Source organism: Microplitis demolitor, chromosome 5 (assembly GCF_026212275.2).
Source record: "Microplitis demolitor isolate Queensland-Clemson2020A chromosome 5, iyMicDemo2.1a, whole genome shotgun sequence".
Classification (NCBI taxonomy): domain Eukaryota; kingdom Metazoa; phylum Arthropoda; class Insecta; order Hymenoptera; family Braconidae; genus Microplitis; species Microplitis demolitor.
The window spans coordinates 4,069,020-4,085,825 of NC_068549.1; the positions used below are offsets into that span (position 1 = coordinate 4,069,020).

The window sequence follows — 16,806 nt, forward strand, 5'->3', positions numbered from 1 at the left end:
TTATTCTGAGAATCATAAGGGCGTGAAAAAAATTCGAAATTTGTATTTTTTTTATTTTAAAATTTTTAAATGAAAAGTACGTCAAGCACAAAAAAAATGAAAAGCCCTTATGGTTCGCGGAATAGATACTGGAAACCATAAGGGCGTAGAAAAAAATTAAAAATACATCGATAAGTAAAAAAAAATTTTATCATGGCCTTATATCTATTCAATAGTACATTTCACTAGGATACGCCCTAGTGGGATCTATAACGGAATAATACGAGCTTTGAATATTTCAAAAAAATTTTATAACGACAAAACATCGTTATTTTCACTTGAATGTTCAATAAAACGGAAACGAATCATCGTCAGAAAAATGAAACTAATAAAATAACGCTTTTAAATGAATGCATGGAAATGGAGTTTAAAAAACTTTTTCTATTCATATCGATCATTAAAAATTTTTCTCTAAATTTCTACCATTATTTTCCCAATGGACCCACTTTGCTTAGAAATTTAGTCACTTTTAAATTATTATCTATAAAAAAATATTTGAGAATGATGTCCGTGTCTATTTTCACACTTTTTCATTCTTATAAAAGTTTTCAATATAAAGTATAAATAATAAAAAAAAAAAACGAATGGAAATTAAAATAATAAAACAAAAAAAAACGCACCTCCGGCTGTCGGCGCGCCATTCATCGCTTCTCCGGAAACTCCGTCTTACAAGAGTGTTTTCTTCTTTTCGGGGTTCTCGCGGTGGATGATGACCATTATATTCAGTGGTAATTATGCCGGTTCCGGTGATATGATGTCCATTATGAGGGCCATGTCTACGGGAGCCACCAGATATCGAAGCTGAACCTCCGACATGATGATAGTACCCCTTCCCTATAGTAGATCCAAAAATCTTTCCTTTCTTTTTTGTCTCTAATTTATTTTTTCATTTACTTTACTTTTAAATGATCAAATAACTAAGCCCTAAATATCACTAGTCCTGTTTACTGAAATATCCTATTTACATAAGGCAGTTTTCATGGTCATGGGGATTAAAAATTATTGTTTATGTTAATTAATTAATTTTAGTTGCAAAAATATTGGGTTAATGTTTGTAATAAATTAATTATAAAACATACAATGTGCTGTTATCTGTGCCGATGAAGTTTTACTGGAAGTGTGTTGAGCTGTGTATAAATTTATCATATATTTAAAAAAAAAAGCATAAATTATTATATAAGACAAAAATTTTCATAGTTAAATTCGTATAAATAAAATTTATTATAATTTTTTTTTAATTTGTAACTCCCATGAAAAACTCAAATTTTTTTTTTCTTAACTAAAAAAAAATTTCGGTTACAATAGAGTTTTTTTTATTTGTTTCAAATTTGGAAGTTAGAATTTTGAATCATACTTTTTTTGCGATAGAGTTTTCCATGAGAATTAATTTAAAAAAAAAAATTGAATGTTATGTATCGCATATATGTGTACGTGTGCCAAAAAAAATTGATGTGACTTTATCTATTTTCTGTGTGAAATTTAAAATATTGTCTCGTCATTAGCATTGATTTTTTGTCATTAAATCGATTAAAACGAATATTCAAATAACTGCTGACAGAATTTTTTTTATGATATAAAAATTAATTTTTAATTATGATAATTTAGTAGAGTGATTTCGGAAAAAAATCCAATGACTAAGAGAACCCAATGACTGATAAACAAGATTCAATTAGCTTTAGCTTCACTTATTCAAACATTGACGTCAAAGAATCAAATTTATTTTATAATTTTCGTGCTGTCGGTAAATTTGGTCGTTCGTTCGTTCGCATGTACGCAAACACAATAGAACTCCAAATAATCAACCAATCATCTCAATAACTTCAGCATTAGCTTCAGATCATCTTAGAATAGAACCCTATAAGAAATCGATACTCAGATCGTTGCCGATCAATATTATTATCAATAAATTAAAAAAAAGTTCGGCAACTAAACTCAGTTTCTTGGCATCTTAGTCTACTCTGTCAAGAATAAGCGACACCGCGCGTCTGCCAGACTAATTAAAATTTTTTTCAGTACTAATCATTATTTTGACGATCAATTTTTTAATTTTAATTGTTTTCTAGTGTATAGCCGCAATTACGGCCTTTTACACTTTTTGCCTTTATATCGCAAACTGCTTAACTTCTCCTCCTCTGCAGGGCATCATTCCGGTGATGCCCTGCAACCTCCTTTGTGCAATGGAGGTGCAGTGGCTAGGGAAACTACAGAGAAAACCTAGCCAGTACAGTTCGGTTTGGGTGAAGCTCCAGTGATCGACAAAATTCCCATTTGACCGATCACTGGATCTTCATCCCGCGCTTAGCGATCAGAGACCTTCGTTCGAACCCGACGTGTGGCTAAACGGTCACCCAGCCAAGTAGTGATCATGCTCGATGCTACTTAACTTCGGTGATCGCCCGAGCCACGCGCGTGCCGAACGGCTGCCTCAGCCACCTCTATTTCGACGATCAATAAAATATAAATTTCCTCTTTAGTTAGTTTTTAATAAATATCATCCGTCTAATTAAAATAAAAATCAAAAAATTAATTACTGCAATTTATCATATATTTAATTATCATTGTGTTATACTTAGTCTTGTGTGTTATCAGTTTTTTAAAAGTATCAAATAGTCAAATTGTTAATAATAAAAATTTATCTACACAAAGATAATAAAACATTTTTAAATAATAGTATAAAAAATGTGTTCAAGTTTCGATGTTTGTTTTTTATTCTATTAAATTCAAAAATTCAAAAAAAAGTATGCGTTCAAAAAAATATTAATGAGCACATAGGACACACATGCACTCGCACACACAGACGTACACATAATATTCAAATAATGTATGTATAGATCATTGGTTTAAATATGTATATATATAAAAAAAAAAAATTAAGAAAGGCTTTCTTTTAAGTTCAGCGAGCGATAGTAAACGATTACGACGATATAGACATATAATAATGAATATATATGTATATTTGTGACATTTATAAAATAATCATTTATTCATATAAATGGTACCGCGAGAAACTTCTTCATCTTGTCGTCCAGCATCGCTTGCCGGTAATTTCTGTCACCAGCTTTATTCCTTGGGCTCCTCGGACTCGCCACTATTGGCGCTCGTTTTTCACCTAAAATTCCATTTTACTTAAACTAAGTAATAAAACTAATTTCTGATATTTTTTATAATTCCTTAGTAATAAAGACAATCAACTTTTTATTTTTTAATTCAAATAAATATTCAATAAATAACTTTTTATTATTCTCATAATCTTTTATACGAAATTTTTATTAAAAGTCATTGGATTACTAAACTACCAGAACTGCGACTACGATAAGAGCCAATAAAAATGACAAATTGAAAGTACGATCATGGCACACGAAAATTTTTTTATGCATCGCGTGTTTACTTGCTTTTTTTTATTCTCTTTCATTCGCTATTTTAATTTTTTTTTTTTTTTACTATATATATATGTAGATATATTTATCAATCGATGAATATTTAAATAGCCCAGATGACCCCACGTAAAACAGCTGGAAATAATTGCGAAAAAATATTGTTTTACGTTTTTAATGAACTTGGTACTCTAACAATTGATATTTAGAAAAAAACAAATATGTAACATCATAAATATCAATAAAAAAAATTTGATTATAAATATTGAGGTAGCAATTATCCTTTTTTTTTTAATTTATATCTCGATTAAAATTTTAAAAATATTTAATAATCGTAATAAAGAACCGCGAAAATTTGAATCCTATAAAATAACTTTTCTAAGTGACGTTAAAGTTTTAGTTTAATGAAATTTATTTAATTAAACAAAAAATAATTTGACACATTAAAATTTCATTAAATTTTCCCGTAGTAATTTTCTGGTTTTAAAGAGTTGAATTTATAATTTTTCACTTTACGTTCCGTTTATTTGAGGTGTCACTGTAACCTACCCTTCATATATATCTATATTTTACGCCGGTAATACTAGATTAATTTCCATTAACGTAAAATATAGGTTAATGCACTCGAAAAATCAGCTGACGCTATTTTAATTCCCAGTTCTAATTAAAAATTCAAGTTAAATGTATCCTCTTATTTTTTCTTGTACTCGAAAGATGAAGTAAAAATTTTTTTCTAATAAAAATGCGCTTTTAACATTAATTTTGTAATAATACGCAACAGAATTCTTTTATTTTCTATAAAAATTTTTTCTATAATTTTATTCCGTATAAATAAATTTTTTAAAAATATTTTCTACTCTCAGATTTTTTTTTCCGTTTTCTTCAATTTTATTAAAAAAAAAAATTGTTCTAACCACTTTTCAAGATTTTTTTTTTTGTAGACTAGTTTTTTAATATCGTTAGAAAAATAAAAAAGCTATTTAACTATGATAATAATAACGAATTAATTCAAAATTGTTTTATCTATTTACAGAGATAATTACATCAGTTATAAATCCCATTTTAACGAATTAAATTACCAGTGAATAAGTACACTAGGTGGTGAATCTCCATAGATTTTGAAAGAGAAAAGTATGAAACCACTGATCCTAGTCTCCGAGGTCTTAATTTAAAAGTTAGATGACACCGGCTTACCACATATAAATCACCATGACTTTTCTATTCTATAAACACCCCCTTACCCCCTTACCCCTTATTTCTTTCCCACCCTTTAGATTTTCCAACTCTTACCCTACCCGTGTCGCCATCTGCTTAATTTCACGCCAAACTCATACGTAATTTGCAAAATATCACAAAATTCATACCAACAAATTGGAAACTTTACTGTCTATCTTTCCAAAAATTTTCTCTTGTATTTTGTAAATAAAACAAAAAAAATCCTATAGTAAAAAAAAAACACAAATATTAACGGAAACAAAAATAAGCAAACTTACCTTACTCTATAAATATATATATAAAAATAAATAATCCATCTACAGTGACTAATTCGCTCTATATTCTAATGATGTTCTTAATATATATAAATATATGTTCATTATATTTGTGCATCTACAAATGGGAGCAACAACACCCTTTTTTCCCATCGTTGGTTTAAATTTTTTGAACTTATTCACTAAATTATTATCATTATCAATTTTTTTAAATTCCCTCATTGATTAAAGTTATGATTATTTTTATCTTGAAAGTGCAACCGATTAATCATAAATATAATTAATTACATATATATCTTATTTATTTATTTATATAAATAAATACTAACACTCACGATGCAAAATGAAACTCAACTGAAGAATTATTTTACGATTGCAATATTTACTAATATACATATATTTTATATAAACACATATGTGTGTGTGTGTGAGTGTGTGTGTGTGGGTAGTGCCTCTGGCATTCTTTTCTCTGAGTTGACATTTTCCTCTAGTTACACATAGTCCTATATTATCTTTTATTTTCGCCTAGCGTTGATAATTCGAAATAAAAATATATGTATCTATAAATATATATATAAATACTCAGTATAATAGACGAGTCATTCTTCTATTCAATTTTGATTTATATAAAAGGTAATGAAAAAAAAAATCCCAAGAATCAATTTTCTCTTTCCTATCCTGCCATCTACATTAGTAAAGAAAAAAAAATAAAGGAATAAAGAGGGTAAAAAAAAATGTCAAGCATTACTTAATTCAATTGGTTTGTATATCAGCGAGAAAAAATAAAAGGTAAACAATAATTTTTTTTGTGACGTCGTGCGTCACTGGATTTAATCATCAAGGTTATGTTAGGAAAATCTTCCGCATGAGGAACGATCCCCGGTTTAACGAGTGAATTCTGGAAACTTGAATGGACCAGACGAGAGGAGAGGACGGGAGGGGGGAGTAAAAATGATACAAGAGCTTTGCAGATTTGATGTGCTAGTCGATGGAGAAGGATAAGGAGCTAAAAGAGTGAAAAGAGGATAAGGAGGCGAAGAATAAGGGGAAGGAGGTAGTGAGTGGTAATGCAAAGACGATGGGGTCGCTGGTGCTTCTCTGAATCTAACTCTCAATGATATACATGGGATGTTTGAGTTTCGCCCACGTGTTAGCCGCGTGACGTCATGCAAATAGCGTAGGCGTTCCAAGAACTACGAACGGGTGGGCAGAGAGAGAGAGGAATTGCAGGAGGAAAACTGGGGAGTTTGTAGAGCACGTTGAGGAGACAGTGGTGGTGGAGGAATCGCCAGGATCAATGCAACAACCGTTCCGGGAAGATAGGGAACCCGAGAATTCCCGCATGATGCTCGGCAACATTCCTCGATACACCCAACGGTGTGCTCTATATAGGCTGGAATCACGTTCAACCGAAACTACTCGTCGTCACTCGAACCATTTAGGGTTTAACATTGTACTAGGCTTCCATACTGGAATTCTAAGATTCAGAGTTTAGATTAGGATGCTTTTGTATCACCAAGATTACGATAATACTGATAACTATTGTATTAAACTTGGATACTTCGTTTTAGATTATTATTAGCTTGTTTATGTTTTATCGATTAGTGCCAATGGCTTACACGATTAAAAATTTTTCTGTTTTCAGGCATGATTGTCAGGGGATTCATTGATATAAGATGGGTATCGGTTTGTTGACATAATTTTTAATGAACATACAGAGTGATTATTTAAAATTTCGTGGTCTATACGATTAATCAAGATAAGGTTTTATATTCAAATGCAGATAAGTTATATTTTTACAGTATATTCAACCGTTTACAGGCAAGAGTAAAGTTGACCGTCCGAGACGAAGATGAGGACTGATATCACACGGTCAGAAATCGTATTTTATCTCGTATTACGCACTATATTTTTCGTATTCTGTATTTTAAATATGCAAATATATTAGTATATTACGCACCTAGGAAGAAAAGTAGGACATTTCAACCCACGTGTAGAATTGCCTGTTCGAATCGAAGGCAAGGGTGACAAGCATACTGATTGGACGTAATACCTTCCTCTGTGGTGTGTATACTATTTTTCTTGCAAGCAAAGAAAAAAATTTAAACTTTCAGGCGCAGGTCTTGTGAAAAATCGGATTCACTCCATGGAGGAAGGAAGAACGCCCTAACCCGCATGCTTGCCACCCTTGTCTTCAGCTCGAATAAGAAATTACACACGTGGATCAGAATGTCCTACTTTTTTCCCTTGTTGTGTAATATACTAATTTTTAAAAAAAAAAGAGAACGAATTTCTTCCCTCTAAACAGGGCAGAAATTTAAACTTTCAGTGTAGATATGGCGCTTAATAAAATTAATAAGAAGATTAAAAAATTTAGTGGTCACTAGACTGTATTATTTATTTTCCATTTTATTATGAAAAAGTAACCCTACTTACAATAAATATTTAATTTCACTAAATAAAGTAAACACTTTTCTACTAATAGTATGAGTTATTTCCCGAAATCTAATAATCATATACCATTACACAATTGAGTTATAACAGAAATAAATACTTTGTAATAGGAAACGAAATCTATAAAGAGATTTATAACTCGCTAATTCTTCTATATTTACCGATGACATTAAAGTTAAACAAGATTATTGACAGAGTCGTACATTTAAGTCTTCAACTGACATTAATAAAAAATAAAAAAAAAAAAGTCCGTATCACAATTTATATATTACAAAACACAAAATTAATTTGACCTTTATCTGCAGCCTATATTTTTCTTGGTCTTTTTTTATTTCATTACTCGTTTTTTCTCTTTTACAACCCTTCGTGCTGATATATATGGACATGAAAAAAAAAATAATTACCAAGAAAAGGCCTTGGGTATTTCTGATATCGTATGCAACTATGGTGTTATTGCACGTGGTTGAATGTATAACGGTTCGTTTATTTTCTGTCTAATCAACTATAAAGTGTTCCCTTATATTCATCATACCACTATTACTACAACTCACATCACATCACGACCCTACAAGTCTATATTTAAGGGCTTTTCCAAAAGATATTTTTAAAAACTAACGTTGCAATGTCATAATTAGTTTTTTCTATAAAATCGATTGCACTTACAAGTGACGAGCTTAAATAAAAACTTATTCTTTAAAATTATTATTTTTATAACGAATAGTTACACTGAAAAAAATAAAAAATTTCTTTCATGAAAAAAAAAAATTCTTTCTTATCCTAAAAATGAATTTATTCAAAATTTTAAACAAATATGATACTGAAGTTAGCTCACGTCTGATAGTTTTTGAACTTTTTTTTAAACGATAAATTATAAAAAAAATATTAACTATCTGCTTCAAATATTTTTTTTTTAATTTATTGTTTTGAAAAATAAATCAAAAAATTATTAAACATCGGTTAATTTCAGTATCATGGAAAATAACTTTATTGCAAATTTGTTATAAAATAATTACGTAAATTATGAACAGATTTTTTTTCATAAAAGTAATTTTTTTCCAAGTGCAGTAAATATTAATTAATTGGTTAATTATCCAGTTGGTTTGCTGAAAGAGATGTAAAATAAAAAAAAAAATAAACAAGTAAAAAAAAAAATAGACTCACCCTTTTCCGACTCATCAGGCTCATCACTTGCACATTCAGGTGTGCTGCGTTCTTCTTCGCTGCTACTGAAACTTCGTTGCTGGTGTAATGAGCCAGCGTTTGAACCAGGTGGTGGTAATGCTTGCGACAGATGTTTTCCAGGTACCTGATGAATTTGATGCTGTTGTGATTGATGGACACGCGAATTATCCACACCCGTATGACCATAAGTAATTGGTACATTCGAATTTTGTTCCTATTTAGTGTTAAATTAATAATAGAAATGGGAGTACTGACTAATTTTTATTCGTTTTATGGGACTGAATCTGCCGACGAACCTGATAAATTTGACGAGATCGTTGATACGTCTGGGCATGCTGCTTCATAAGACCATCCAACTCACCACGATAGATATTTGGATCATCTTCGGGAAAGGCCGCTGGGTGTCGTGGTGTTTGTTGTGGATATGAACCTACGACCACGTGAGGTGTTGGTAGACTACGGGAATGAGGTGATACTGACATTTCTACACCACTGTCACTTGTTGACAGTCGACGATTTGGAATCTATATTAAGGGTTAGTAAGTATTTATTATTTCCCTGAATAGAATCGATTTTAAAAAATGATCTTGAAATAAGTAGACAATAATAAATTTTCAAATATTTTTTCAACAAATTAATTGCAAAAAAAAAAAAAAAAAAAAAAAAAAAACTAAAAATATGCACATGTAGAAAATAAAAAAAGCTATAGGTGCATTTTTTTTTTTTGCATAATTTATCGTTTCTAAAAAAATCCAAAAATTATCAGACGTCAGATAACTTCAGTATCATTTTTAAAAATTATGTTTTCATGAAAATATCAAATTAAAAAATTTCGGGTCATGTTAGTAGAAGAAGGGAGAGGATGAAATGGATCCCTGAGGTAAAATGGACAGCATACATTTTTTTTAAAACTGTGAAAAGGAGCTACACGGGATCATGTAAGTCATAAAAAATCATCTTAATTATATATTGGACTTTTTTTAAAGAACCTCATTTTACTCCGCATAGAACTTTTTTTTTAATGACCGGGGCCTATTGGTATCAAACATTATGACTGAAGTAAAGGAAAATCAATTAAAAATTATTAGCCTTTTTAAATTTCTTTAGGGCGATTCATTTTCCACATTTTGAATTAAAAATTTTTTTTTTTTTTTGAAGTAGACATTATTTATTGTCACGCAAATAAATAAAAATTTCCAGATCTAATCACTCACTTTTTAGGATAAATCAAAATTTATAATTTAAAATAGAATGTCTGTAAGAAAGTTATACTTTTGTATCTAATTATAATCGATATACTTTTTTGTGAATTAAATGAATGAATGGAAGAAAATCTAACAATTAAGTATCACCCAATTTGTTGATTAAATGCTCGTAAAACGAATGTCGTGGATGGATTGACGACTACTCAAACTACTACTACTCAAACTACGACTACTAATACTAATACTACTACTATTATTTCATAGCAGAGTAACAGCATCTGTTTATTGAACTTTAATGGCTTTCGGTACTATTGTGGTTCTTGTATACAAAACTTTTTCATTAGTCCGGCTGGTAAAATGATCGATTCACGCCATCATATATATATACATACACCTTCTTTTCTCCAATATCAAATTAATAATAGTACTACCGAAACTAAGTTGCTTCGGGCGGTCAAGTCGTTGACCTCTTAAAATATTTCTGATAAAAAAACTACCCTATTTATAATAAAGAAAAAAAACTAAACTGCCTGAAAGTTTTCTTTTCTCTTTATTATTAAATAGCCGAGGGTATTTTAATGTTAAAAGAATAGATAAAGTTTATAAGTATAGACTTTTGTTATCGAGTATGTAGAGGGAGAGAGGAAAATAGAGAGCGAAAGAGAGAAAGAGAGAGAGAGAGAGAGAGTGAGGAAAAGTACCCGATACAACTTGATACTCTGTACTGATAATGCACTCTGAGTTACGACAGCCGGAGGTATCCAAATTCCACTATCTATCAGAACAGGAAACTTCGATTCTCTCTACCCTACACATATAGTTTAACGGAAACTATCAGAGCTAACTTTGTCGTATATAATCTTCTAAACAAAATCGACAGCACTTGCAAATTCATTTTATTTAAACCAGAGCAATAACAATAAAGTGATAAATAGAAATGATATTAAATAAAATTTTATTAAAGTTGAATTTATAAACAAACCTGTTCTTGTTGGGAATACTGCCGTCTGAGTGCACTTCCGCTACGTTGCAATAATGGAAGATTTTCTTTTTCAGCAGCACTATGGGCACGCTCTAATTTTGGTCGCTTGTCTTGAGATAATTCTGTGTGAGTCAGAGGTCCTCCGTGCATGTCTTCTTGCATTCGTCTGATCATCGCTTGATCCGCGGCACCTAATCCCGTTTTTACCATCCACTGTCCGGTTTTTGATAACAATTCTTGCTTTTTGCGACACACTATACACACCCAAATCACCTGTACAGAAAAAAAACAAGACTAAATATAACACAATGATAATTAAATATATGATAAATTGCAGTAATTAATTTTGTGATTTTTATTTTAATTAGACGGATGATATTTATTAAATACTAACTAAAGAGGAAATTTATATTTTATTGATCGTCAAAATAAAGATTAGTACTGAAAAAAATTTTAATTACTCTGGCAGACGCGCGGTGTCGCTTATTCTTGACAGAGTAGACTAAGATGCCAAGAAACTGAGTTTAGTTGCCGAACTTTTTTTTAATTTATTGATAATAATATTGATCGGCAACGATCTGAGTATCGATTTCTTATGGGGTTCTATTCTAAGATGATCTGAAGCTAATGCTGAAGGTATTATGATGATTGGTTGAGTATTTGGAGTTCTATCGTGTTTGCGTACATGCGAACGAACGAACGACCAAATTTACCGACAGCACGAAAATTATAAAATAAATTTGATTCTTTGACGTAAATGTTTGAGTAAATGAAGCTAAAGCTAATTGAATCTTGTTTATCGAAATCCTCCCTTAGTAATTCGAGATAATATCCTACATTATTTTTTATATTTCATGTTAATCTTAGATATCTCGATAAACTTCATCATACACTGCAAAAAATCGGGAGTGAATCCGGATTTCATTTGAGGCCAAATTCACTCTGCCATTCAGAAATCCGAAGTTTAAAAAAAATGCACTGCATCTAGAGTAAATAGGGAGTTTATTTTTTCAGCGAAATGATTCCGCAATCATCTGAATTTTATTTAAATTCGCATTCACTCCGATTCGAAATTCAAATATTAAAATAAACTTATTTTAGGAGTGAATTTAACTCCGAGGGAAAGTCTACTTAATGAAGTAGACAGTCATCCACTCCACGTTCACTCCGCAAATTTTTTACATTGTATATTACTGAGGTATTAAAAAGTACAATAATTAAAAAAAAAAAATATTCTTTGGGTCAACCAATTTGTTGGTCACCTAAATCACGGCTTACTTTCATATCCAAACAACAGTAATCCTCAATGATAAAAAATAATTCAACCCCAGGTTAAATCGTTATTCGCGTTATTGTGTCACCTTTACAACCACTCAAAAATATATTGATGTTATAGATTACGAGTTTGTAAATAGACATTTAAACTTATTTATTTAAAAGCAAATTGTTGCCAGACTAAATGTAGTATTGTCGGAATAATCGATTGCAACAAGGACATTATTTGAAAAAAAAAAAAAAAAAAAAAAAAAAAAAAATGCTTTTACTGGGCAATAAAAATTTGTTCCCATGTCAGGTCTTAGCTGGATATCATTCTTCTCAAACTGCTACTAAATGTATAAGCGACCGATGGATAACCCGTCTTTTTATATTCTGTCCCCAGTTTTTTGCACTTTACTACTGTTATTTTATGTTTAATAATGTACGATAATTATTAAATATTTTTACGGGATATTACTACGTTCCATGGTTGAAAATTTGTAACAAAATTTAATTACTCTGATATTATAATTTATCATAGCTGTAATTAATATAATTAAGCAGCAAATGAGAAGTTCTGTAGTTTTAATTTAGCGGTGATCTATATTACGGAAAGTGATGATGTGTTTTATTAAAAATTTGTTAATGATTAAATGGGCAAACAAAAAATGTTTTTTAATTTTATATAAATCATTAAAAAAAAAAATAAGAAAAGAAGATTATTTGAAGATGAATAAAGATAAAAAAAAAATAAAGGAATGAAAACCATCAATTCGGCGTGAATAGAAAATTGAATTCGAATGGGCGGAAAGCCATGCATTGTTTGAAGTTCGAAGGATATTCAAGAGGGTGAAAAGTTGATGTGCCAGAGGGAGTGAAATGTAAAAAAAAAACAACGGAATCAGTCACTAGTATTGATATCTCCCAACGTATTCACGACCTAATTTAGAGACTTATCTTTTCATAAAAAAAAAAAAAAAAAAAAAAAATTACCACCTTTTTTTTTACGTCTTTTCTCTTTTCTAATTAAATAAAAAAGGGTCGACCGGAGCAAAAGTTGTCTTGAGAAAATAATTAATTTATCATGGTTTAATTATTCGCTAATTATTTTTCACTTCTAATAAACTTTCACAATATTTTTATTTAATTATTTACAGTAAACCTGAGTAACTTTGGTCGCTCAGAGCATCATTTTCTACCCCAAAAAAAAAAAAACAAAAAAAAAAAACAAAAAAAAAAATATATATATATTTATATATATATAAAATAATAATGAGTTCAAATTGATAATAGTTAGATAATTAATTTCATTATTCAATGAAATATATTAACTAATTCATTGAAATTATTACAATAGTAAATTAGTTGCAGTTAATGTGGAAACTGTGGTTTACATAATTAATTATCAATTAAAAGTTATTACATTACCTGCCTAGAAAATAATTAATTTAAGTCAAGTTGCTTACAACTTTAAAAATTTAGTAGTTTGGAATTAAAAGTTGACAATTATAATTTCTGAATATTTTCTTATAAAATCTAAATGATGTAATTAGTAATTCTTTAATGACACAAATAATTACAATTATTTTTGAATACCTAATACCCTCAAAAGTTAAGATTATTCAAATGTAAACATATATGCATACAAATTTTAGAGAATTTATGAAAATTTATGCTTTTGGTGAAGAGATTATTGGCACTGACTTAATTTCACAAGTGCTTAAATTAAATCTAGACTACTAAAAAATTTCTACTTTAAGTCTGGTAGGATAACACTTGGGTTTTCCAAACACGGGGCCTGATTCGACTCCAAGATTTGATTTAATCATTTGCTAAATTTTATTGTGTTGTCAACCAAACGTGAAACAGGAAATTGAGTCACCAAAAAATTATGATTTTACACTACAAAAAAAAATTATCTAAGATCTGCGGTACCCTAATTAGATAAAAATATTTTTTTGGGTCAGTTTATTTTATCTAAAATAATTTTAATATTTAATTAGTAACTCACTAATAAAAAAAGTATCAAATCTGTTGATGCGAAATAATTTTTTTTTATTCATTTATACCTTCCTTTTAATCAAGTCAAGTATTTTCCGATGTATCTGATATAATAGACAGGATAGACGAGTTAGAAATTTTTTTTTTTTTTTTTTTTTTTAATCAATGCATATCAATTTCCGGTACAAGAATTTCTATCCATCAAAACTCGTAAACTTTTGATGCGGCATAATTCAAGAGGCTAGTAAAAAAAAAGACACTCGATATTGTATATAAAATGAGTATTGGGTAAGAGAGAAACCGAGAACTCAATTTAGTTCAGGGTAGATTATATTATCATTATCAGAACATATTTTTTTAAATTCAGTTAAATATATATAGTCCACTGAAATATTTCTGAAAAAAAATTTGAAAAAAAAAAAAAAAAAAAAAAAAAAATACCAATGTTAGATATGTCATCTGTTATGACGACAGTTTGTTTGAAATATGGATACAAAAGAAGCAGAAAAACCAATTGAACAATTGAATAATTTGCACTTGACTTTTGTGTAAAATGAAATTATTACGAGTTGAGAAAAAAGTTCAAGCGGTTATATGCGATACGAAGCCATAAAACATAGATGATCACAAAGTCAAGTAAGAGTAACAAGAGTAAGTAGGGTGTGAGTGTGAGTGGGAGTGGGTGGTAGTAAGTGTAAGCCGGGGTAACAAGTCACGAATGTATCGGTATGGCAGACGGAGGGAAAAGTATCGAGGGTATTAGAAGAACTGCAGGAGAGAAAGAAAAATAGCGACAATATTTCTTCGGTCCACAATATCCAGAGCTGTCGAATCTTTACCGAAAAACTTGTGTTTTTAGTACCGTTCTGTTCAGTTCAGCAAACTCTCAATACTCTATATTGTTGTATACTTCTTGTCGGTCGGTACTAAAAAAAAAGTGTTTGGTCGTAAGGTAAATCCATTTGCCCATTCCGTAAGTCAGTTGTACAGCTGCAGTAGCAGTAGCAGTATTAGCTAGTGAACACCAAAAAAAATAGTGTGAGGATAAAAAAAATTGAGATTGCCAAGTAAAGATAAACGATGTACTTAAGATTATATTAGACAAAGTTCAATATCATTAAAATTACTATCACTTAAGTTTTTTTATTTTTTTTCGAGAGAAATTGTTTTCTGTAAAATTTAAAAAAAGTATACATAATATTTATTTTTATGGTTTCACGTTCTCAAATAATTATAAAATAGTGTAATCCATAAAATTTATGAGCTAGAAATACTCTGACGAATCTCGAGACTAGAGAGAGAGATTTTATGGACTCACGTTAATAAAAAAAAAAAAAAATACTTTTTTATGACACTATCTGTTTTTCTATTGTGTACATTTGTTATTAAAACTGCTGGATAATACCATTTGTAGAATTTCATTCAGACTTGACAAATATTAAAACATTTGTTTACTCTCGGACATTGAGAAATTGAATAAATATCAAATGTTTTTAACATGCTTGTAATTAATTATTTTATTTTATTGCCTGTTAAAATTTATTTTCAACTTTTAAATATTTTTCATTCATTGTAATTCCTAATTTTTACTCCGATTTTCGTAATATGAATTAATATGCTCTTCTAACAAAAAAAAAGTCGAAAGATCTGTTTCTCTCTAATCTGTCACGGTAATTTTTCTCGCGATTAAAATAAATTTTAGCCTTTCATTCTCTCTGTCCAATCTAAATGATAAATTATAAATTTCATTGCGAAGTCATAAATTTTTCTTTGGTGGCAGTTCACATCAATTAAATTTATTACGCTTCAGTTTATTACGTTAATTGGAATCTAGAAAATATTCATAGTCATTTAATACCGTTGAAAAATTCGTAAAAATCGCGATACTAGACGACCAAAACTTGCTTATTACTATGACTGTCCAATCTAAGTGTGAAATGATTTTTGAACATAAGCCACCTAGCGGGCAACTCCGTAACTTGAAAAGTCGGCGGTAAAAGACAGATATTTTGGAATGAGCACAATATTTTTTTCGGATAATTTATAAATTAATCGAATATTATATGGACTATAAATAATTTTGACGTTAATTTGATGTCAATTATGAAGGCTTTTTTACTTTTTATAAGAATTTTTCAAAAATTAGGTCTGAAAAATTTTTAGTTTTAAAAGTCATCAACTCAGTTAAAAACTGTCTCCAATTTGGAAGTTCCTTCATTTTTTCTATGGACTGGTTTACATAAAGTATTCATAAAAAAAAAATATTCATTTTTTGGTTTTATTATAAATTAGAATTTATGTATGACTAATATTTATTTTTCGTATCAATTTAATAAATGTAAGAAGTAATATTAATTTTTTTTCTTGAGTTTAAAGTAGGTTACTTTTTAAAATAGATATATTTTCGTTGTTTGGAATCATCTATTTTTCATGTTCTCATTTTATTTTCTTTGTTGTTTATTATTTTTTCGTATCATTCTATCTCGTCGGCTTACTTTAATTTTCTTGTTTCTCAATCCTTGTTATCTCATTTCCTTTTATTATTATTAAACTTTTATTTACATAAAACATTGACTCTCATGCATAAATTTTAAATCTCGCATCAATAATCAAAAATAATATAAAAAAAATAATTTCCAAATTTTTATAAAAGTAAATTTCAAAAAAATAAAATCCATCGTCTAATTAAAGCTTCATATAAAATAATCATTAAAACTAAGCATCAAAAATAAAAACTTGAGATTCGCGAATCCCACGCAACCAGTCCCAGTATTATTTTGATCGATCGTACTGCAGAAGCTTTGCAGAACTTTCAATAGATT

The 16,806-nt window shown here is 29.3% G+C and overlaps 1 protein-coding gene across 2 annotated transcripts in view; it reads right to left on the bottom strand.

The window, feature by feature from the left end:
* Positions 1–16,806, bottom strand: part of LOC103569025 (regulating synaptic membrane exocytosis protein 2) — a 66,183-nt gene that overhangs the window by 38,883 nt on the left and 10,494 nt on the right. For both annotated transcript variants that reach the window (XM_053738986.1, XM_053738985.1), the window contains exons 3-6: positions 10,727–10,999; positions 8,836–9,063; positions 8,519–8,753; positions 660–873 (exon numbers count right to left, since the gene is read on the bottom strand). In XM_053738986.1, coding sequence (XP_053594961.1) covers positions 660–873; positions 8,519–8,753; positions 8,836–9,063; positions 10,727–10,999 — 950 coding nt within the window. The remainder of the gene's footprint in view (positions 1–659; positions 874–8,518; positions 8,754–8,835; positions 9,064–10,726; positions 11,000–16,806) is intronic.